This window comes from Stylophora pistillata, chromosome 14 (genome assembly GCF_964205215.1).
Source record: "Stylophora pistillata chromosome 14, jaStyPist1.2, whole genome shotgun sequence".
In the NCBI taxonomy this organism is placed as follows: domain Eukaryota; kingdom Metazoa; phylum Cnidaria; class Anthozoa; order Scleractinia; family Pocilloporidae; genus Stylophora; species Stylophora pistillata.
The window spans coordinates 7470422-7494449 of NC_142532.1; the positions used below are offsets into that span (position 1 = coordinate 7470422).

The following is a 24028-nucleotide window of genomic DNA, read 5'->3' on the forward strand; positions in this document are numbered from 1 at the left end:
GTGTGTGAATCTTGTATTACCTTCTTTTTTAGTATTATTTATCTAGCGTTTTCCCGGCTGAAAATCATTAGCATGATCATGCTCCAGGATATATCTTAATTTTTCTCTCCTTGGAGTTATTCAATGGCTTTCGGCCGACCGCTTGGAGTTCTGGCTTCCCAAGTTGTTTTTGTCATACATACTGTACCACACTGATCGTATAACCACACTACACTCTAAAAAACGTTTCTAGGGATCGGAATGGAATCTGGAAATTTCCATTTATGGATGCATGAAGGAAATGTACAGAATCGAAGAAAAACTCTCGGAGGCGGTCGGCCGAAAGCCGTTGAATAACTCCAAGGAGAAAAAAAAATTATTAAAATATCGTGAAGCATGATCATGCTAATGATTTGCACCCGGGAAAACGCTAGATGAATAATACTAAAAAAGAAGGTAATACAAGATTTGTAAGCCAGCATGCCGTGCGATGCCGATTGACTTAGTTCCCATGATGCCTTTCTATCTTGATTGTTAACCCCGCTAGTCAACTATCTTGATTGCTTTTCGTAAAGCCTAGTGATACTAAACGTCTCTGGAGTCCATTACAGATTCACACACGTGGTTCATAAACCTGTTGACAACTCAAGATTGTATCTCACAGAAAGACAAAGATAATTAAACACCTATAAGTTACTTATCAATGAAACATTCGCATTGAGTTCCACCTGTTCCCATCTATGTCTTTCAATTATCTAAGAGAATAGGTAAAAAGCGCACGATCATCATGTGAATGCGAAATGCACGTCTGTCTCGCATAACTTGTTATGACATAAAAGCGATAGAGGCCATTTCTTTTAGGGCATGATACAGCCACGTGATAAGGCCACGTGATGAAGCCACGTTCCTTCGGCCTACGTGATAAAGCCACGCAGGATGTTGGAAAGCTTATAAATCAGAACGGAGGAAAGTTTATAAATCACTTGCCTTCGACACGTGATATAAGCTTAAGTTAGAGAACCTGGAATGGGTTCTGAGAAGTTATCAAAAAAATAGGTTAATATGTGGTTTTGAATCACTATGCCGGCGGGGGCTGGATGATTCCCAAAATTTGTTAATACACAAGTTAATTAGAGTGTTACCCTAACATCTTTTAATATAATAACGTCAAGTATAGACAGAGTTGTCAAGTCTCCTGGGTTACATGCACGTCATTCCAGTATCCGCTTGGAGTTCTGGCATCCCAAGTTTTTTTTGTCATACCCACTATACCTGTTTCGCAGAACATGTTTAATTTTACTAAAACGATACGTAGCTTTCGAAATCTCTCCGAAAAATAACAGACTACTTCTTGAATATGCCGAATCTTATGTATACACCGAACTATCACACCTTGTGAATAAATAAATGGTGTTGCTTAACAATCCGCTGGTATTTTGCTAATTAGTTTGTTTGAACACGAAGTCGCAGGGGAATTTTCTCCCGAACAGTATCACACTGATCGTATAACCACACCACACTCCAAAAAACGTTTCCAGGGATCGGAATGGAATCTGGAAATTTCCATTGATGTATGCATGAAGGAAATGTCGAGAATCGAAGAAAAACTCTCGGCAGCGGTCGGCCGAAAACCGTTGAATAACTCCAAGGAGAAAAAAAAATTATTAATATATCCTGGAGCATGATCACGCTAATGATTTGCACCCAGGGAAACGCTTGACCAATAATATTAAAAAAGAAGGTAATACAAGATTCACAGCGTGACCAGGTTCATAAACTTGTTGACAACTCAAGATTGTATTCACACAGAATGACAAAGATACAACCGTGACCTGTAAGTTACTTATCAATAAAACATTCGTAGTGAGTTCCTCCTGTTCCCATCTGTGTCTTTCAATTATCTAAGAAAATAGGAAAACAGTGCACGATCATCATGTGAATGCGAAATGCACAGCGGTACCGCATAACTTGTTATGACATAAAAGCAATAGAGGCCATTTCTTTCAGGGCTCTTTTTCGTCATAAAGCCACGCAGGATGTTGGAAAGCTTATAAATCAGCACGGAGGAAAGTTTATAAATCACTTGCCTTCGACACGTGATATAAGCTTAAGTTAGAGAACCTGGAAAGAATGGGTTCTGAGAAATTATCAAAAAAATAGGTTAATATGTGGTTTTGAATCACCATGCCGGCGGGGGCCGGATGATTCCCAAAATTTGTTTTTTACAAGTTAATTAGAGTGTTACCCTAACATCTTTTAATATAATAACGTCAAGCATAGACAAAGTTGTCAAGTCTCCTGGGTTACATGCACGTCATTCCAGTATCCAGGAAGAAAGTAATGTACGGCTGAATTTGTGTAGCTAAATACATGAAAGTATGTTAAGGACCCCAAAGTTGAGTTCATGCCACATTAAGAGCGTGTCGGAGCATTTCAGCCACTCGTTGTCAACAAGTGCGTAGTTGTTTAATGCCAATTGGGAGCAACTGCGCGTACGACCAGGCGAAGTTTAAATGCGTGTTGTCCGTCTTGATGTAACACAAGCTTCAAGTTCTTTGCCTCAACTGAGGTAGGCCAGAGTTCGACCATTCTCATCTTGTATTTGACTTTAAAATGCTTGTAAAAAAAGCACGTCATTTCGTAATTAGGTATTGGAAAACGAAGTTGTGACTGTTTTTCAATTCTTTCTTCATTCATGTTCTTATGTGTAGTCTACCTTGAATGACCATGGTGGCGCATGCGCTTGCAATAAGTTCAAAACAGGTGCAGTTAAGCGCTTTGGTCAATAAGTGGAGTTAACCGCTATAAAAATTATGTTAAATTAAATTAAATTAAAAGTTACCATGTCCAAAACTATCCCAGAGTTAATTGCGACTTTGAGACAACCTCTTTTTTTCAACTAAATCTGGAGACCAGCGCGCAACATTATTTACTTTATTTAGTTCATTAACTGCCTCCCGGTTAGCTCATTGGATAGAGCGCCGGAGTGTTGTGCGGGAGGTCGAGGGTTCGAGCCCCGGCCGGAACAACAATCAAGGTCTTAAAACAAGTGAGAAGAATATACTACCTTTCTATGACAGAGCTGAATAACGTATACGCATGAACCAGGTTTTGCCGCGGAAACACGGATTTTGAGTCGTTCGCATGTTTGATTTCCTATTCTGTTGCTTCGAGGCGTCGTTTTTCTTGCCGCTTTTCTTTTACAGAACAACCTCCAAAAATTTGGTACACCCCCTAAAAATTTGGAAATAGGAAAGTGCCTTTGACGAAAACAGAGTTCCTCGGTTTTAAAGGTCAGCCCTTATTATTTTCCGCTAATTTTGCTAAATTTTAGACCGAGGACACTTGAGCCCGCGTTATTGACCGCATACCCGCTGACGTAACATCCATTATTCAGCTCTGTCCCTTTCCATAACATCAAGAAATGGTTGGATACTCTAGTCTTCGCGGATAGGGACGAATAAATGGAGGTCCTATCTCCTGCAGGGTTAAGGGGTAGGAGACGTTAATTTCCCACGCACGAGATTACTGTGTGATGGATGTCCTCCCCTGGGGTGGGATGGGTGGGAAGGTGAGATTAATATGGACTGAAGCGGCTGCCAGAGGCGCCTGAGAATGCTGACGTCCGATGGCAACCTTAATAACATTGTAAAACCTTAACAATTCAGCCCATGCTGCTATTAAGGTATCGTATAAACCTTTCACCTTTCACCTAACCTAGTTCAGATGGGCGAGTGAACAGATGTAAACAGTTCTGTGAATCTTGGAAAGCTTCAAACAAAGATTTTTCTAGTCTAAGTGTTATTTCGAAGACAAAAGCTGACGTTTCGAGCGTTAGCCCTTCGTCAGAGCGAAGCCCTTCGTCAGAGCGAAGCCCTTCGTCAGAGCGAAGCCCTTCGTCAGAGCGAAGCCCTTCGCTCCGACGAAGCCCTCCGTCTTCGTTAGCCCTTCGCTCCGACGAAGGGCTAACGCTCGAAACGTCAGCTTTTGTAATCGTTACGGTGGCCAATTTACCATTTCAACTTTGTTGATATATCCAAATTATTTCGTTACCCCCACCGACACAGCCACAAACAGTTTCTTTAGAAACTATCAGCCTTTATTCATTCTTATTTCGAAGAACCGACTAAGTAGTGACAAGAATGAATAGGCAATTAACTCCTTTTGTCAATGACACCTTCTAGGAAGACGATCTTAGTACTCGGTTATTTTTTCTGAAACCATAATGTGCCTCATTCTCTCTTGTCTGAAATTAGCCCAAGAGGTGCAGAGGATTACAAAAGATTCTCACTGGTTCTCAGAACTGACCAATAACAAATGTACATCACTCCTTCCCTTTCACTTTCTTCAACAGGGAGTGTCGTCATTGGAAACTCACATCTCAGTGAAAGATCATGGTATTTCTTTTACCACTATCTCTGCTGTTTTTAATGTTTCCCAAAGTAAACACTCAGCAATGCGGCATAGACAGTTACTCTGTCTATCAAAGGATGCTCAAGGGCCATACGTTTAAGACAGTCAAGGCCAGACCACTGTCACTTGACTGTAAAGAAGCCTGCGTTTCTGACTACAAGTGCCAAAGCTACAACTACGATTGGTCTCGCAGTGTATGCGAATTGAACAACCGGAGCAGGGAAGCAAAACCAGATCACTTTGTTAGAAGTGAAAGCAGATATTACGTGCGCGAACCCAATAAAGGTACGATTCAGAATTCGTTAACACAAATAATTTAAGTAGCAGGCACTCGAAGAGTAAGCGAGTAACACGCGCGAGAGAAACGCAGTGATTGACCTTCACGCGCAACTGACTCTCGTTAGCGCGAGCTGGTGTGAATCTTTCCACCCTGGTTAAATCTAGAGTACAACCAGTCCATCCTTTTCTGCAAGTCGTCGACGAATTCCGTCGCGCAAGGCACCTCACTTCCAAACTTCAGCGCGGCGCGTTAACCTTTGTTTGTTTTTAACTCTTTTTTTTTTTTGACTCGACACGACGAACTTCGCCGAAAAGGAGGGACTACTCGTAGTTAAGTTTAAATCGAACAAATGCGACGCAAGCGATGATTAAAGGGACTTAAATCGTATAATTATCTCCGCACCCTTCAAATTTCGTTGTGGACTACGTCATGGGCAACACAATCCACGTGACGTTTTCGCGCAGACTCCTTGTTATATATGATCTCAATTTAAAACCTCTTTTTTTCCTGGTTGTCCAAGACTTCCTTAATCTCTCAAAAAACACTTTTAATGCCTCTTAATTGAACCAAGATTAATGACAAGGGATAAAACTGAAATTTATTTTTACGTTTAAAAGCTCAAAAGAAGCTTGAAATTCCACTGGTTACTAAGCTTCGACCACCCTGATTTCCTGATTAAGTCCCTTTAATCATAGCTGATTAAGTCCCACCCTGATTAAGTCCCTTTAATCATAGCTTGCGTCGCATTTGCTCCATTTAAACTTAACTACGAGGAGTCCCTCCTTTTCGGCGAAGTTCGTCGTGTCGAGTCAAAAAAAAAAAAAAAAAAAGAGTTAAAAACAAACAAAAAGTTAACGCGCCGCGCTGAAGTTTGGAAGTAAGGTGCCTTGCGCGACGGAATTCGTCGACGACTTGCAGAAAAGGATAGACTGGTTGTACTCTAGATTTAACCAGGGTGGAACGATGGTTTCGACCTCGCTGAAGTCATTTTCAAGCTGATGAAAAGGAAAATTTTTACATATATGTACTAAATTCAAGACGTGGGAATGATAAAGGCGATAAAATATGGAAATATGTAAACGCTAGGCGTAAAATAGAAGTGATTAAATTGCAAAGGAGACAATATGAATAAATTTGTATGAGAATTGACGAAAGTAAAACTATGTCTGACTGTTTGTTCAAGCTTGGCTTGATTTCTTTTATAAAAAGCATCTCGTAAATTAGGCAGTCCAGTTTACTTTTGCATTTCTTCAGGATTTTGAAACTGTGATGCAAGTCACTTGGGGTATGCCCATGCCGCTCTTTAATGTGATTCCCGATTGAAGACTGAGACGCTTTATGTTCTTCAGCACGTTGGTAGAGGTTCCGGCATGTGTAGCCGACACAGTCTCCATCGCGCAGATGCAGACTATGTCGGCTGCCTAATTTACGAGATACTTTTTATAAAAGAAATTAAGCCAAGCTTGAACAAACAGTCAAGACTCAATCCGCGCAAAGCTATTTTGATAATAATTTACGGTATCTTCGTATAATTTATAGTTTTACTTTCGTCAACTCTCATATTAATTTATTCGCATTGTCTCCTTTGCAATTTTATCACTTCTATTTTACGCCTAGCGTTTAAATATTTCCATATTTTATCGCCTTTGTCATTCCCACGTCTTGAATTTAGTACATATATGTAAAAGTATTCTTTTTCATCAGCTTGAAAATGGCCTCAGCGAGGTCGAAACGTCGTTCAAAATTATTATCACTAATTTTTATCTTGAAAAGATGGGAAGACTGGGTGTAATATTTCCGAATAATCAACAGTTTTTCTATTTTCTTAGCGGCTGTATTTTCCATGGCATACTGTAGTATGTTTACCTATTTTTGAAAAAGATATTGGCACCTAAACCTTGGAATCAAGGTTGGGTTTCTTTGACTGCACATTTTGTGTTTTCAGTTTCCATCGGCTCCATCCCTGAGTTGCCAGCCGATTCGTGTGCCGAGATCAAAGCGGACGAAGGAGATTCTGCACACAATGGTAGCTACTGGCTGGATCCCACAAGATCTGGAAACGCTACTCTGGCGTTCTGTGACATGACAAATGGAAGTTAGTCCTACTAATCGTTAATCCTTACACTCCCAGAATCGATTGAAAAGTAAATTCTCCCCGAAATATATATATTATCCGGCAAGACAAAATATAACAGAAATTCATTTTGATGTGATACGAAATCCTTTCATCGATTTGACAAGAAATTTTATAGCAACTAGATCTAAGACTTTATTAAGATAATAGGCGCCGGAAAAAATTGTATTCTTTGGTGGGGTAGTGGGGGGGGGGGGGAGGGGGGTTGCTCCTCTTAGTTTTGTGATTGGTGAAGAATTTTCGCGCTTCTTTCTCAACAAATCAGAATCAAAACTAAAGCTAGACGCCAATTGGGAGTTTGTTTGTTTTTACTTTAAGTTCTCATTGGCTTTTTGAGACATTTTCCCTTTTTCTGAATGGCTGTGGTGATAACTTTGGTTTTGGCTTTACGACACTCAATTGAAATGCTATTTAAAAGGACAAGAATTGCGTTCAGTTTTACAATCCCCAAGAGCTAGGTTTACCGACAAGCGTCACTTTCGTGTGCTCGGCCCAGTTTCCGTGAGTAACGGCGAAACATCTCTAACATGGATCTCCGAGCAATGCACGTGGAGTTTGCGCCCGAAAATGTTGTAATCGTTACGGGAATAAATAAGTTGAAATCAGATTTTTGTGCTTTGTTATTTCACCGTTTTAGTATATACCAAAACATTCGCGGCTCGGTAAATCTCCAGCAAACTCCACTCGGCTAATATTTGTGTTAAATATCAAATAATCTGAATTGTTGTCGACTCCAACCTTTCAACTCTAACATAGCGGTTGAGTTTTATTGTTTATTTATTTATTTTTTTTAGTTGCTGACTTTTGCAACGATCATCGATGCAACATTAACCATGCAACCTGCGTAAACCATGAACTGAACTACACATGTTCGTGTGAAACGGGATGGACTGGGAGCTACTGTGAACAAGGTAACTAGTGAGTCAGTGGTATAGATCACGTCGAAAAATACCGTGAAAACATAACGTTGACAATGGTGACGTCATTTATGCGTCTGCCCTCCAATGGACCATAAGTAGGAACCAATCAAAATTCGTGTTTAATTCAGCTTATCATATAAACCTCCATAGATGTGGACGAGTGTACTGAGACACCTAATGTCTGTCCGGTTCAGTCAACGTGTCACAACTCCTTGGGTTCCTACCACTGCATCTGTAAGTCTGGTTGGAGGAATACAGGCCCCGACAGTTGCGTTGAAATAAACTTGTGCCTTGAGGGAGTCAGTCACAGCTGCCCACCAAATTCCTACTGTATCAACGTAACTGAAAAGAATACCCATGAATGCGAGTGCTCCTACTGCTATCACATGTCTAATGATAGCAGTACATGCCTTCGTAAGTATGGAAATATTGTCTAACAGTGGAGCTAAATATCACCGAAATTGGCAAAATTAAATGACTTGTTGTAAAGGATTCGATTCGTTTGAGTACCTCTTCTATATGCGCCCACAAGGTTATGGAACTGCCTTCCTAGCTATATTAGTCGTAGTCCCAGTGTCGATACTTTGAAGTCATCTCTAAAAATTTATCCCTTTAAATGCTATTTTATCTCCTACGTATTGTAGGTTTTACTATTCTATTGTCTATTTCTTATGAGAAGCGCTTTAGAACTTTTGTATAAAGCGCTCTATGAAGGTAGGTAGGTAAAGTCTGTTTACGAGCTTAGTGGCCCATTAGGCCGGTGCATAACTCCAGTTTCTGTAGCATGAAGCGAGTAGGAGTATTTCTACTTCCCCTGGATGGGATGCCAGTCCATCGCAGGGTTACCCCCAGCATTAAATTGCCGGTACCCATTTATACACCTTGGTTAAGAGAGGCACTGTGAGAGTAAAGTGTCTTGCCCAAGAACACAACACAATGTCCCGGCCGGGGCTCGAACCCGGACCACTCGATCCGGAGTCGAGCGCACCAACCATGAGGCCACCGCGCCTCCACATAAAGCGCTGTATAAATGATATTATTATTATTATTATTATTATTATTATTATTATTATTACCTCACTTTTGGTTCGCTTCCGGTTAATGCGACGGGTCGACAGGTTTAGGTTCAAGACTTTGGCGGGTCAATGTGTTGTGTTTTTGAGCAAACTACTTTACTATCACAATGCGTCTCTCGACACTGGAGTTAATCTCGTTGACAGGTAATACCATGTTACTGCAACTGAAATGTTGTTCTAACTATGAGACATTCGGGGGGGGGGGGTAACCTTCGATGAAGTCCAGGGAAGGGAGTAGCAAGTCTCGTACCAAGACCTTCTTAAGCCAAGCCTACATTTCAGTTACATTTGTACGGTATGATCTGGGCACGATATTACGGGTAATTCTTGGTCGCTTCATGCAACAGAAAGAGGAGATAGGCTCCGGCTCGAGCGCGGACTTGACCATACCCTCTCGTTCTTCGCTTAATGCAGCTCGGAGTTCATTGTGGCAGGAGAAAAGCCCTCCATGAGATTGAATCCTTCATGTAGGTCTTAATAGAGCAGTTTTTGACTGACTGTCGTTAAACTAAAACCAAGGTAATTACAAAGGCCAATCAAAACGAAGGTTTGCATCATCATTAGCCAATGAGGAATCAAAGTAAAAACAAGCAAACCTCTAAACAAGGGCGGGAAAATGCAGGCGATCAAGTCATGATTGGTTTTCATTTGGCGTCTGATTGGTTAAGAGCATAGCACGAGTTTTCTCGACCAATCGCAGACCGAATTAAAATTATTTTAGATGTTGGTCGATTTAGGTCGAAACAACGCTGATTTATAGCAAGTTTTACTTTCCCGGGGTAGCCAATCGAACATTTCATAATCGAACACAATTGAAATCGCTTCATTAATGGACTGAGTTCGATTTCACGCGATTGTGTGTCATCAATATTCTGCTCAACTTTTTAAAATTCATTATTCAATTATTCTTTCATTTCTTTACCCATCTTTACTTGAGTACTACAAATGACCTGTACTAGATTTCAGAAGTTTTCAAATAAGTGTCCAAGTACCAAAACCAAAGTAATCCCTGCGACCTGTCAGAATAAGGTTTACTTTATAAGTAGCCAATGGGAACTCAGAGCGTAAACAAGAGAGCTGCTGATAGCGCGGAAAATCGTGGATGACTAAGTCGCGATTGTTTCTAGTTTTGCATCTGATTGGTTGAGAGGATAATACGAGTCTTCTGAACCAATCCCAGAGCAAAGTTAGGTAAAACCAAACAATCCCGGATTACTTTCAACACTCAATTGAAAACTGCTCTGATATCAATGTTACATTACTTACAATTATGATTATGTGCAGTCCGATTGGTTGCTTCAGTTGTTTTGGCCCTTGTTCTTTCTGGACTCTTCAGGTACGATACAAAACATGTCCCGTTTAGCTCAATTGGTAGAGCGCCGGACTGTTGTGCGGGAGGTCGTGAGTTCAAATCCGGCCGGACCAACACTCAGGGTCTTTAATTAACTGAGAAGAAAGTGCTGCCTTTGTAATAATATCTGCAAATGGTTAGACTTTCTAGTCTTCTCGGATAGAGACGATAAATGGAGGTCCCGTCCCCTGCAGGGTTGGGGTAGGAGACGTTAATTTCGCGCACACGAGATTACTGTGTGATGGATGTCCTCCCCGGGGTGGGATGGGTGGGTAAAAAAAGGGGTTAGGTGTCAATTGGAACGAAAGTTCTGTTCCTTTCTCCTGCCTTTCCTGTGGCGAATCAATTAAACTAAACTAAACTAAACTAAATTTTCATTATTCGATTTATCGTCTATGCCAAAGACTGACCAAAATTATCTCTGTCACTTTTTAAGCTGATTGTCAGAGTGAAACCAGGTCTTATTACGCGACAGAATTCACCAAGAAATTGATATACTACAATGCTAAATGTGGTTGGTGGGGACTCAGCCGATGCAGAAGATCAAAGTGAGTTTTAATATTTTAATACTGAAATTTTCAAATTTGTGTCGAAAGTGCGTCTGAACACGAGCTAGAGTTGGAGCCGACTCATTACCAGGGTCTCTCCGCTTCTTTCCAACCTTAGAGACATTTTCGAGGAAAGAGATGATGAGAAGAAAGAAAATTATCAACTGAGAAATTAATTTGATTAACCTTTCTTCTTCCAGGATCTGATTGTTAATTCTCCCCTCTAGCTGCTCCACGTTTTCTTGTTAATAGTTACGAGAATTTGGTGTTAGATCAAGATAACAAATTCCTCCTAATAAGTTTGAGTATTTTCAATAAATGTAGATGAAGATACATGTCGATCACATCTAAGAGTTACCGGGGGTCGAGAAAAATTCTCAGAGATAAATATATTAAAAAATGCTTGGGAGAACTGCTATTCCGGCAAAATCTTGAGAGTGAAACGGATTTATTGATTCTTGCTCCATGAATACAACTTGTAAAATTTTAACGATATCAATTGGTATTGGCCTCTTGTTAACCACACAGTGCCGGAATTTTTTTTAGGTACAAGAAAGTTTCAAAACGGGTGAAGAGATCTAGGGAGGTGTGGATTCCCAACCGTGATGGCGCAAGCTGTCCTTGTTTATAATAGGTGTATGACTTCAACCATCACTGGGCAGCACTGGTATATGGAAAGGAACTTCTTTTAATAGACTTTTCTAAAACATTGCAACCTAAAAACAATCAACCGTCGTGTGATGTAGAACTCTTAGAGTCAAGTCAGCTTGAGCTACAGCTACTCCAAAGCAGTGAACAGCGGGCGCATTCCTCAAAATTGTTTTATGTCTTCATCACAATACAAGAATTTTTGAGATTTGTATTTCCTTTCTCCAATGGAAACTGTCTTTATTTGTGGCGGTAAATTTGAGATCGAAGTCGGTGGTTCACACGTTACCTCATGCCACCATGCTGGTGGAAGTAAACAATAGATATCTCATTAGCTCCTTTTGTTCGCCTACCAGCATTTAAATTTGACCCGCACACGTCAACGGTGAGTGACAAATGAGCCTAAGTCTTCCCCGGGAAGACTTCCTTATATAGCGCGCCTTCGTGTTTTAGGTGGCCGAACACAGTTTTCGCGCGCGCTTTTGCTGATGCAATTCAGCATGCGCACAAGGATTGCAAAAAACAAATACTTTGTCAATAGAGCAGTCATTTTATTTACTCAAAACGTATCCGCACTATCTGTGCTATCTTTCTTTATAGTTGGCGCAGTGTATTGAGGGCTTTAATCTTTTATTACAAAGACATGTTAGAAAAGTTAACGGTGCAAAGAACCCAGCAATTCTCAGCGTTTTCGTCGTTACCGAAAGAACCCAATTAAATGTAGCGCATGCGTAGTAAGTAAAAAAATTGCGATTGAATGGAAAATTGCTTTCTCGGAAATATGCCTATTTCTTGAGAACCACTCATTAGAACTTCACGAGATTTGGCACAAAAATACTTCACGAAATAAGTAACTGGATTATTGAAAAAAAATGATTTTTAACAAAGGAAATTCTAGATAATCGAGTGAACCTTCAACAAGGAATAATTAAAGATCTCTGTTAAATTGTTGGCAAAATGGTGTTAACGTGTGGGTATCGTTACAAGCAAATTATAAAGAAAATCTAATGACTAGATTTTCTACAAATAAACAATACCGATTTTAATAGCCTGTTTAAATTTAATCACGTCGCCATGGCAACGGCACTTACGTCAGCTTAACTATCGAAAAAATAAAGTTTGTGTTGTTAACTTGCTTGCTGCCAGTTTTGGCGACCGAGAGATCAAGGGTTCCAGAGAAAATGGTGAAAGAAACAGGTATCAAAATCTGTGTTCAGCTACCTTAATTTCTCACGGTGGAAGGTGGGTGTTGTAGCCTTATTGTTTAGTATAAATTTCATTGAATACCTCCTTTAAAGTTGCTATCATTGTAGATAAATGTTAAGGTACTTTTTACCTAATTTGACTGTGTTCAGATTCCTTTCAGGAAACAAGAACCTTCCAAAAATACAAGAGCTTTAGAACTTGCCTCGTCCTCAACATGAACTTTTGCACCACAGTTGGTGGTGGCGCCAAGCTAGTAGGGACCTTTAGCAAACCACGACGGGTACGGCAACGAAGACGTAGCTAAATAAAAGATCTAATGGGCAGAACAATAGCCAGCACTTGCGTTTAAAAATTTGTATTTTCCGGCTCATCCTCGGTGTAAAAACCTGTAAAGCTCAAGAGTGACGTAAAACAAAGACAACAAAACACAAAAAAACAATAGCGTACAGCAAAACAATACCTCATGAAACAAAGAAAACCTCGTCAGGGTTTTACACCGAGGATGACCCTATTTTTCTAAGACGTCCTCTGCAAAACAACGACGTGAAATCACCAGAGTTTGCGTCTGCGAACGGAAACCGTGAGGGTAAATTTTTGAATTTTCATTTGGAATTCAACACTGCTTATATACGTTCTGCTGAAGTTGAGGTGGGGCACTGCTCGAGACGGTAAACACAGGCAGCCATTTTCGAAATTCTGGGTAAAAACAGAAACTCATTTTTCAATCGATTTCTTCGTTGGTGTTGCCGTCCTGACTGGACCACCTCGTAGCCTAAAAATTTTCAAGTTTCTTTCCTATAATTTCTTTCATCACAGTTGACCTGCAAGGATAATTTCTTTCCTAAGAGTGATACAATTCAACTAATTTTGTCGCTGATTGCATTCTATCCCAGTAGACATGTAACTATACTGATAGACCACCAAAAATCTCAGTTTAATATCAGTTGTTATTCCTCATGATAAATTCATTGTAACCAGATACAACTTATTTGTTTGCTGCTTCAGTAATTGTACACAAGCGTGTGAATGATATCTAAACTGTAAAACCAGTTAAAATTATCCACAGGCCTTTAAGACTGAGAATAATTGATATTGTCAGTGTTAAAAATGTGTGGAAATTTTGTCTTAAACCTTTTATGACCCAAGTTTTCTCACTACTTCTTGCCATGCAAATATAATTCATTGTGATTAAAACACTATGTTTTCCTGTTTTTTTTTCTTGATTCAAATCAAGCGCAATCTGCAACAATAATCTCTGTACTTTTAATCAACATACGACCACTGCCATTATCTTTAAAGTGCAATGACAGCACAATATGTTAAATACTTACAATTCTGCTTCACATAAAGCTACTAGCTTCAACATTTTCTAGTAAAAGATACCTCAAGAACAAAACGCCAAAACAGGTTATTGCGATGAACCGTATACACAGTGCTTCCACAATAATTCCTCCAACTCAATTTCTTACCACAATCAAAAGCAAGTATAAAGATTTTCACAAAAATTCTCCACATAACACAATTAACTAGCCTGCATATTGTACTACAAAGACTTGTCAACAGTGGCATGCTCTGACCTTGATGAAACTCTCGATAAAAAATCTAAGAACAACTATCTTAACCACATAAAGATGACAGCTTTTCATGAGCCAAATTTAAAGTGGTTTTGTGATGCGAGTTTTATTGATCCTTTGACGTCTAAGAGTGACTAGAATCAAATTTATCCTCGCAATATCACCCCTGAATCACACACTAAGGTGTGGAAATGATCACCAACTAAGGAAGTTATTGATTGTTCAACAAATTCTCCTTGTCAGCACCTCAGGAAATACTGTGATGGAGAACAGAATGGAGAATATGCACACTGATGCTGGGTTTAAATTGGAGCAGAGATGAACCACTTGCAAAATATAATATCAAATAAGAATCAATGTAAAGGTACTGCCTTGTCTGATAAAAAAAAAACCCATCTGGGCTTCAGGTGGACAGAAAACTATAGCTGAACTCACTTAGAAGTGGCTGTTCTTCATTGAGATTGACACCCAACTGTACCTAATCCTTAGGCCAAGTTTTAGCTGGAGGAAATGGTTACAATAGGCAGAAAATGTATTCATTCAGAAGAGAGCCCACATACAACTTCCATCATAAGAACAACTCGATTGAATGTACTCGTTTTTAGTCCCAAGAGCGCTACCTACTTTTAGGAGTTGAAACTGTGTTGGTATTAGCTAATGAAAATCGTGGACCTGTTATGCAGACAGCAACTAGTGTAACAACAGGATAGAGAACAAAGGACCTCAAAAAGAAAAATTAGGGGAAGATGGCATGGATTACCCTTCCTTTTCCTCAGTGTTCATTGTGCCACTATTTTCCACTGTTTTTTGTTTTGTTTGTTTGTTTTTTCCCATTGGGAAAACTGTGATTTTATAAGCTAAGTGTAGTCTTATTGACCAACAATTGCATAACCTTAGAAGCAAACCAGTTCAAAGTGGCCTTTGTGTGTTTTAAATGACTGAAATCCTTAGCCTTTTAAGAGATGGACAGCACTGATCATAACTATTAATAATCCTTTTTTTGTATTGTCTACTGAAAAGTTACACCTTGATGATTTCTAATGTCTCAGGAATGTGGATGTTGACATCTTGAATAGCTGATGATTCTTCTGACTCAGACAATGACGTGTTTATCGGGGCTGGTTTAAGCATTTCCATAAGCTTTGACAAGGTCTTCTTCACCCTGAGTGATGGTAGACGGGCTGATGCATTTTGTTTCCAACAATCTTTCATCAACTTTCCCATGACCTCAAGTGCCTGCAAAAAAATGGTTTGCTGAAATGAAAACCCTTTCTTCTCTTTCTCCTTCTCCCTGTTGGTGACTGTCTCAGGGAATGAAAGTGGGTACAGGGAATCCTGAAAACATTTAACTGCCATCTTTATTACAACTGTTTTGGTTTAAAATGACGGCTGTTTAAACAAGTTTTATTTCCATTTCCTTTGTCTTGCATGCATTTTCATAATTTTAAACAAAAGAAAATGATAAATTCTGAACAGCAAAAAAGCACAACTGAATATACATTGTATTTCTGTTAACAAGTGTCTATCTGAAGAACATTAAGTATGTCACTCATAACTTTCTTTTAAAAGGGCATACTGGCTACCATAATGTAACTGTCATACTCCAAGAAAAATAATAACTTGACCCCTATTGGCTTTACCAGAATGATTTTAAACAAGCAGCCAAACAGAGAAAATAATGTTAAGCTACCAATTACACATAACAGGCATATTACTTTTCCCACCACCTCACAGTCATTTTGACCACCACTTTAGCTAGCTGTGCATTAGTATTCCCCATGACATTGACTTTGATGTTAGTAGAGCGAAACAGTTGTTAAGTTGGTTACAATCTCTACAATATTCTGGACACTGCAAGCTGTTTCTTACAATGTTTGTCAATTGACTTTGTTGTAGAAAACATACAAGGTTAACCTAATCAGGCAAAAATGCTGGAAGCTACTTTTAATGTTGGAAGTTCTGAAATTTGCCCACTTTTGGAATAAAGAATTTTTCTTTATTTTTATCAATAACTAAAACTGAGTTTTTAACAATTATGCTCAATAGAATTGACTACTTACACTGCTTTCAGTCCACTTGTTGGGAACCAGTGGTCTTTTCTGTTGTTCACTGACAACTTTCTTCATGTCATCATATGTAGGATTTGAGGGCACCATGTCAAAGAATGGTAACTCATATTGCTCTGGTCTTATGCCTTAAAGCAAATAACAATGCAAGTAATCGATTTAATTCACAGGATAATAATAAAACAAGGGAGTTAGAAAATCTAATGTAAGAAGTCATTTCACCTTTTATATCCTAACATCAGTATGCATACTGTTCTTCGCACATTTCCTTCGGTGCTGATCGAGAGAATTTGTTTGACAATCGGGAGCTTTCCCAATAAGTGATCACTTTTTTTTTAAGTCTCATGCCGTTAATAATTCATTCAAGGGTAACAATGTAGGGATAAATTAGAAGCCAGTCACTCTTGGGGGAGATAAATTGTTAAAAAAAGGTAACAGGGTCTTAGAGAAGTGATGTTTCCCAAACCTTACATCCACCTTGATAAAACTCTCCATTTAAAAATTTGATTCAAGATGAGAGAGTGTTCAGCTGCTGTTACAGAAGAAGGGACACATTTGTTTGTTCATAAAGTCATACTAGAGACCAGAGTAAAGTAAACATCCCATGCAGCAAATGGTACACTGTTCATAAGTATTTTTCCCGCACATATCTAGAGGATAATAAGTACAGAGCCTCTGAGGAGTTAACAGTTTTCTTCAAGCTTCGGTCTCAGAAAACTGTTTCGGAACAGAATGTGTCCGAGGACAAATGTCCAGGCATATTTTCACAACAAATGGAGGCTATTTAATAATCACATAATTATACATAATATTTATACATGGAGGGGTTACCTTCTGTAAAAGTTCTCCTGGTTATTTCCCACAAAATAAGACCAAGTGAATACACATCAGCTCGTTTATAAGACTCAAACGATTTAAAAACTCCGCCTTCCAACAGCTCCGGGGACATGTATCTTGGGCTTCCCCTTCGTTTGTTTTCTGTGATGATCTTGTCTTGTGACCTATCGTGCACTACACCCAGTCCTAAGCCTCCTATTGAACAAGTCAGATTTGACTTCACCATAATATTTTTCGATTTCAAGTCGCAATGTGCAATGGAGTACTTTTCCTTTCGTCCATAAATTTCACCATGCAAATGATTCAAGCCGCGTGCAGCTGAGAGAGCTAAGGAGCACATCTCTTGAGCGTTAACAGTTCTGCGACTGAGGAAGTCATACAGTGACCCATTTTCATGAAATTCCATCACGATGCATCTGTATGTTGCTTTATTCCAAATAAATGCAGTATGGCAATGCTGCACTCTAAGAATGTTCTCATGGTTTCCTATTTTGTTGTTCACATCCACTTCATTCTTAAAGAACTTCTCCTCAGCAGGTAGGTACAATTTTGCCACAACATCATCACCATGCCAGATTCCTCTCCATATTTTTCCATATTTCCCTTCTCCTATGACTTGAATTAAGTCCACATCCTGGGCGGCTGTGCGCTGAGAGAATTTTGACACTCCAGACCCACTACATTTTCCACATTCTCTAGCATTACAGCTGCCATCTTCATGAAATGAAGCTGAATGACGGGCATATCTAAGATTTGGGTATCTACCATTTTTTAATTGTCTCTTTTGTAACAACTGATATACCACACAGACAACTACAATGCCAACAACAAGAGCAGCTATAGGAGCAAAAATACTCAACAAGATGAAGTTGGTGCGTTCAACTTTCTCAAATCTGGTGAGAGTAGATGCAGCTAAACAGAGAAAATAGAGAAAATGGTAAATATAACCATACACATGTTAACAATCATGGAAAATGAATTCAATTATCTTATTAACCTTTGCATAACATGTTTATAATTCAGTGCCAAAATTTTTATACATCTGGGCATAATTTATATTGACCTCTATTATTCTCACTTCATAAGAAAAATCCCCGCTATTATTGGTCAATTTCGCAGGCCTGCTGAATTCAAAAGTTTGATTGAACTGAAATCTTCACAAATCTACAAAATACATTAGATTGCGAGTACATTGCTCCGTTTACCCTTCTCCTTAACAGAAATACAACTGAATCATTCTGTAAGATCATGAGTCAGGATAAAGGAACTGATTGCCAACTTAAGAGGCATGGAATTGTAAAACAAATTCTCCATTTTGTTACCCAAGAGAATGTGTGAGATCAGTATGGAAAATATGGAGAATTCTGGTAAGGTGTGAGGAGATAAGTCTATTTTCAAACTTATCAGGTTTCATAGCTAAGGGTATTGAGAAAATGTGAGATAGTTCTGCAAATTCTCAGATGTATGCACAGTAAAAGTCCTCAACAACTGTCAATAACAAGTAACAAGTGCTTACTTGATTCTGTTGATGGAAATGAAGGGGTAACATTCCAGTTACACAAATTTTCCTCACAACAGACAGCTGGAGTCACTGGATTCTCACAATTTATCCTCTTGTGTATTGTGCTCTGTAAACAGCCCCTTGACACAACATAACGATCATGCTCAACCTGCTTGAGTACTGAGAAACAGCCCAGTCTTGCATAGCATCTCACATTGGTATCTCCGCAATCATTACACATGCATTCTACTCCTCGATTGTCAGGAGGGGATGCAAGGGTCGCATTTTTTTGGCCTGTAAGGTAAAATCAGAAGACCTTTCAATCAAAATCAGCAGACTTCATTTATTATGATAATCCTCTGATCCCTAAGAGACCAGCAACTAATTTCTCTTTACAACATTGAGCTAACCGCCTCCCGGTTAGCTCAATGGATAGAGCGCTGGACTGTTGTGCTGGAGGTCGAGGGTTCGAGCCCCGGCCGGACTAACACTCAAGGTCTTAAAATAATTGAGAAGAATTTGCTACCTTCCTATAACATCAAGTAATAGTTAGATATTCTAGTCTTCTCGGATAGGGATGAATAAATGGAGGTCCCGTCTCCTGCAGGGTTGGGGTAGGAGACGTAAATTTCCCACACACGAGATTACTGTGTGATGGATGTCCTCCCCTGGGGTGGGATGGGTGAGAGGGTGGACTAGCACAAATGGTTCATATGTTCCTTTCTAGTCCTTCACCACTGCAAATAATGTGGTGAAAATGGAGTAAATTAAATTAAACTGAATCACACATTAAGGTCAGGGGAATAAAGGAAATGATCACTAAATAATCAAAAGAAGCTTTTGATAGTCAAAACAAGTTCTCCTTGAGAACAGTTTGGATAATGTGTGTGGTGTAAGGGGTTAATACTAATGTATTTAAAAGTAGCTGTGGCACACCATTGAGTGGTAACCTACGATGTTGCTACCACACTCCTACATGTCTTGAATAAATGTCTTGCATTCTCAATTTGTGTTTTGTAAGGAGATCTTTCCCAATTGATTTTGCATTCTCTTGGTTCACCATAATTTAAATACTACTGGATATTTCTGCGTAATTTTTGTCCTCATGTAGGATCAGTTTTTTATCTCGAAACTCAACTTAAATTTCGATCTTCGAGATTCTAAAAAATTGAAGATTGAGAATGAAGGATCAAGCTTCCAGGGAATGTGAACTTGCACTTGAGTGGTACTGCAAATGCAAAACTTACCTGGCCACCCTGGTGGAACTGACGGAGTCACATTCCGGTTACACATATTTTCTTTACAGCAGACTATGGGATAATGTGGTTTGTCACATTTAACAATGAAATGCCTCTGATGTTCAAGACACCCACGTGACACTACATAACTCTGGTTCTGCTCATCTGGTCTAACTGAAGAGAAACAACCAAATCCTGTTTTGCACTGGGATTTCTCACATCCACTGCATTCACATTCTATGACCTGATGGGAAGGACCTGTTTTCTGTGTCAGATTGGCTTCACCTGAACAAGAAAAAAAAAAAGAAAACAATCCAATCAACAAAACTTGCCTAGAGACAAATATTATTTACCAGTTCTCAGAGATATATACTGCAACTGTGGAAAGTTAATTCTGAAGAGAAAGCTCATACTTTGACAGGCTTCAGTGGGACCTAAATTCAATAACCAGACTTAATTTAACCAGTAGACTTAAATCTTTTATCTATTGAAACAACTGCTTTTTTTATTATTTCTGAGCTGTCTTGGAAGGTTCCATAATGACACATTGATACCATGGGGCAAAGAGTGCCGATTTGAAAAAGATATTTTTGCTTTAGAGTTTTAAGGCTTCCACATCTAAGCAATTAGGAAAGCCTAAAACCTTAAAAACAAAACTTTGTTTTCCAAATTGGTACTCTTTATGCCCTCTTTGTCTTTATCTAGTTCTAACTTGTGTCCATGTTCTGACCAAAAAAGTGGCTCCATTTTTCTGCATGTAAACCACACACAACCCACAACTCTCAAGTGAAGTGAAAGCAGACTTTTCAAGAACCTGATCATATCTGAAAGATTTCTGACTACCTTTTAAATATTTAGGAAACTGTCCTGAGAAGTTGACACAGATGTATCTACAACCCTGTTCCTTCCAAAAAGAAAAGGTTCTGGCTGATTTAAAATGATTTGTAAGGACTTTTCTTCACTTGCAATGATTCCCATTTATTTCACGACATACCTCTTTGTCAAAAACCCAAGCTTTAAAGCTGGTGAAGCTCTAAATTTTCTGTAGGGCATGAGAAATTGTTTGGCAGCCATGAAAAGACACGAGATAAAGTCTTCAATACATAAGCATGGAAATCAAGCCCAAAGTGAGAAAATTGCCAGGTATATTGTGATTACAGTTGAACCCCGATAACTCCAACCCTTGGTATCTCAAATTCCCTGCTACCTTGAAGCAAAACTGATTTCCCTTGAATTTGCCTTAGACATTTACTGTAATTTTAACCCCTAGAACTCAAAACCCCAATAACTCAAAACCCAGCTAACTCGAAGCCATTTTTACTTGGCTTCAGGTACTTATTCTTTGTAATTTTACCCTCTATAACTCAAGTCAGTTTTCACTTTTGCAGAATAATGGGCCATAACATTCTGCACCAGGAGATTACATTTAATCTCATTTGCACATCATGACAAATTGACCTTTGTCAATACCACACATTTGTATATTCACAAACAAACACTTTTGGCAGTTCTTCCCAGCAAAAAGAAATAATGGCATGCAATCTGGAATTGATCTGTTGCTTGTCATTACTTTCTTTTGTTTTATTTTGTCCTTTTTACGCTCTTTGTACAATAAAACATGTAAAAGCGAAAGATTTCTTTGATCAAGTGTTTCTAGTCTTTATGCTAAAAACCCCTATAACTCAAAACCCAATGACTGGAAGTAAATTCAATTCTCCTTGGCAATTCGAGTTACTGGGTTCAACTGTGTGCAAACTGTAGTTTTGGTCAAAATATAACTGACCACATTCAGCATATTCAGCGTCTGAGTATTCTCGATATGGACTTGTGATTCATCAGCTTCAGAAGTCACAAGGAATTTACCAGACCATCACAACAAGAAAGTCAGAGATTCTGACATACAACAAGGGTCTACTTAACAATGGAAAAACAAAATCATAATCATGAAAGTCTGAACATGGGACAGATTTGTGACCAGCAAGGCATTGTAGTCAGAAATGAGAAGTTCCAAGGAATGATAACTCTTGTGAAGAAACTAATCTTTGTAACCTTAGTTGTTATAATTATGTGACAACATCAAGAATTCTAAAAATCATCAAAGGTTTAGGTGCATGTCAATATCATGACTTCTTGAAAAATTTTAAACCCTTTTTTTTCTAGCAACACAGATTAATGCAAGTTGGCACCACAATTACATTATTTTGTGCATCATGCCAGTAACTAAAAAATTCCAAAACAAAAATGCTGTTTCTGTAGTTTACTTGGTTTTATTGATTGATTTGTGAGAACTTTGGCCTAAAACACTGTAAGAACTGGACTTAGTAAGAACATGTTGAATAAAAACTATGAATTAGTTTGCAGACCTAATTACAAAACTTCTTCCCAATACTATCAATAAATCCTTTTAGGATCCACAACCATTGGGTTTGTGTGGTCTGTATTTTGTAAAATAAAGCCCAGAGAAGTAATGAATATTTGTAAGATAATCCAAACAGGATATGAATAACACTAAATAATGCCAAACCCAATAACAAATTATCAGCAGTGAAGAAGGTAACTTGTAGCCTTTTATTGTGATGAAAGCATTAATGATCAGGAAAGCATCAAACGTTTTTATCAGAAATTCTCAAAAAGGAAGGACTTTGAAAGAAGACAAACATTATTTTTCTGTGCACAAACGGCTAAAACAACTAAGGAAATACGAATGTTATATAACATCTGACAGGGGGTGGTACAAGAGGAAAAAAAACTTTAATCAATAAATTAAGCCAATATTTTTGTTAGCTGATATCATCTTTTGATAAACCTAAAAAGTTTCCACTTTGCTATAAATAGCACACATGCAAAGTCCACATTGGCCTCATTCACAACACAAAATCTCACAATTTCATGAATTGCTGCAGTAATTTTTTTCTTACACTTCAGGTGTTTGCAATACAAATAAATGAATTGAACGACATTCGCCTTCGACTAGCATGGCAGGGGTTGACATGAAACAAACGGGGAGGATTTCTTATTTGCTAGAGAAAGACCAAACACACCCACGAGAGACAAATCACTTAACCAAAGCTTAGAAAAAAAACGCTGATAAAATGGAGGCTTCTCTCACGAAAGGAATATCTAATAGGATTTTTTTTTTCCGGACAGTTCTAAGGGAATGCTAATGCTAAAAATGTTGAGACAACGCAAAAACGAGTTCACTGTCCCATGAGAATATTTTATAGCTCTGAAGATTCTATATTGACGTTTTGATCGATGGAGACATCAATGTTTCTGGAAAGTTTACAAATATTCAAGAGAGAAAGAGATGGAGCATTGAGAGAGTTACGTGTAAACTACAAAACCGTTTGGAATCATGAACACGCATTTTTACGCACCACAAATGTTGATCGAAAGTTTATCTTGGCAGTTATGATGAGAAATAAACGAAGATATAAACCGTTAGTTTGAAAATATACCCCAATTTTCAAAATATTCACGACATTTCGCAAGAAAGAAAAAGTGGTAATGGTTTCGAGCTTGCGCTAACTTCATGACAATCAAAATGTCAACGGAATTTCAAACAAATCTCGAATTTTTCTACCAATTAAAATTTACATGCACCAGTAACTAAACCAAGACAAGCGATGACGAGGGATCGAACAAGACATGCCGAACGCCTAAAGAATTCGTGTACTCCAAACACAGATATCTAATAGCACACAACTTTGAAATTCAACATGTCTGGATATCCGTCTGCCAGACAGCTAAAACGCAACATTCGGATTTGTACAAGCTAAAAACTGAAAACTCGTTTCACAGTTTAGTTTTCTCTTCAACGAAAGCGTGGAAAATCATCGAAGAGAATGTACAAGTCTCAGTTTCTACAAAATGATATTGGTGTCTAAAAACTCCGCTACTTACAAGAACCATTACTACGAGGAACGTTTTCTGCGGCTAAATATGCAATCAAAATTATCCAACTCGCAAAACTCATCAACACGTGTAACCAACCCTCCATAACGCATAAACATCGCTTACCTGAACAATATTTAGCTACCTGAAGGAAGGTAGAGACGATAAGAAAGAACGCTCGTGAAGTAGACATCGTGTTATAGCTTTGCTTTCTACCCCGGCAGGCGAGACGATGTGTTTAGGTTGGCTCCAGCCTCAAGCTCACGTTACGAATAATTATCGACTGCTGTTTGACTTTCCGACGAAGATTTCCGACGAAGTTAACGAGTTTGCCCGGAGAGTAAGTCCGACGCAGTGCTTGAC

The 24028-nt window shown here is 38.8% G+C and overlaps 2 protein-coding genes across 2 annotated transcripts; one reads left to right on the plus strand and one right to left on the minus strand.

Annotated features, from left to right (window-relative positions):
• Positions 1–45: 45 nt before the first annotated feature.
• Positions 46–12484, plus strand: LOC148716344 (uncharacterized). The gene is made up of 7 exons (XM_088744699.1): positions 46–2548; positions 4334–4677; positions 6618–6767; positions 7601–7717; positions 7877–8140; positions 10590–10701; positions 11248–12484. The coding sequence occupies exons 2-7, from the start codon at positions 4374–4376 to the stop codon at positions 11330–11332; spliced, it is 1032 nt and encodes a 343-aa protein (XP_088600825.1). The 5' UTR covers positions 46–2548; positions 4334–4373; the 3' UTR covers positions 11333–12484.
• A 1312-nt stretch (positions 12485–13796) lies between these two features.
• LOC111329497 (activin receptor type-1-like) lies at positions 13797–24028 on the minus strand. Its single transcript, XM_088744697.1, has 6 exons — positions 23792–24028; positions 19781–20056; positions 18549–18827; positions 17027–17944; positions 16190–16323; positions 13797–15365 (listed from the first exon to the last, which is right to left on the minus strand). The coding sequence occupies exons 1-6, from the start codon at positions 23856–23858 to the stop codon at positions 15150–15152; spliced, it is 1890 nt and encodes a 629-aa protein (XP_088600823.1). The 5' UTR covers positions 23859–24028; the 3' UTR covers positions 13797–15149.

Excerpts from the sequence above, each read along its gene's own strand:
- LOC148716344 (XM_088744699.1), top strand. The coding sequence starts at position 4,374 with ATGGTATTTCTTTTACCACTATCTCTGCTGTTTTTAATGTTTCCCAAA. Across the intron at positions 6,768-7,600 it reads CTGTGACATGACAAATGGAA|TTGCTGACTTTTGCAACGAT; the intron begins GTTAGTCCTACT and ends TATTTTTTTTAG. Across the intron at positions 8,141-10,589 it reads TGATAGCAGTACATGCCTTC|CTGATTGTCAGAGTGAAACC; the intron begins GTAAGTATGGAA and ends TCACTTTTTAAG.
- LOC111329497 (XM_088744697.1), bottom strand. The coding sequence starts at position 23,858 with ATGTCTACTTCACGAGCGTTCTTTCTTATCGTCTCTACCTTCCTTCAG. Across the intron at positions 17,945-18,548 it reads ATTTCCATCAACAGAATCAA|CTGCATCTACTCTCACCAGA; the intron begins GTAAGCACTTGT and ends TTCTCTGTTTAG. Across the intron at positions 15,366-16,189 it reads ACAAGTGGACTGAAAGCAGT|GCACTTGAGGTCATGGGAAA; the intron begins GTAAGTAGTCAA and ends ATTTTTTTGCAG.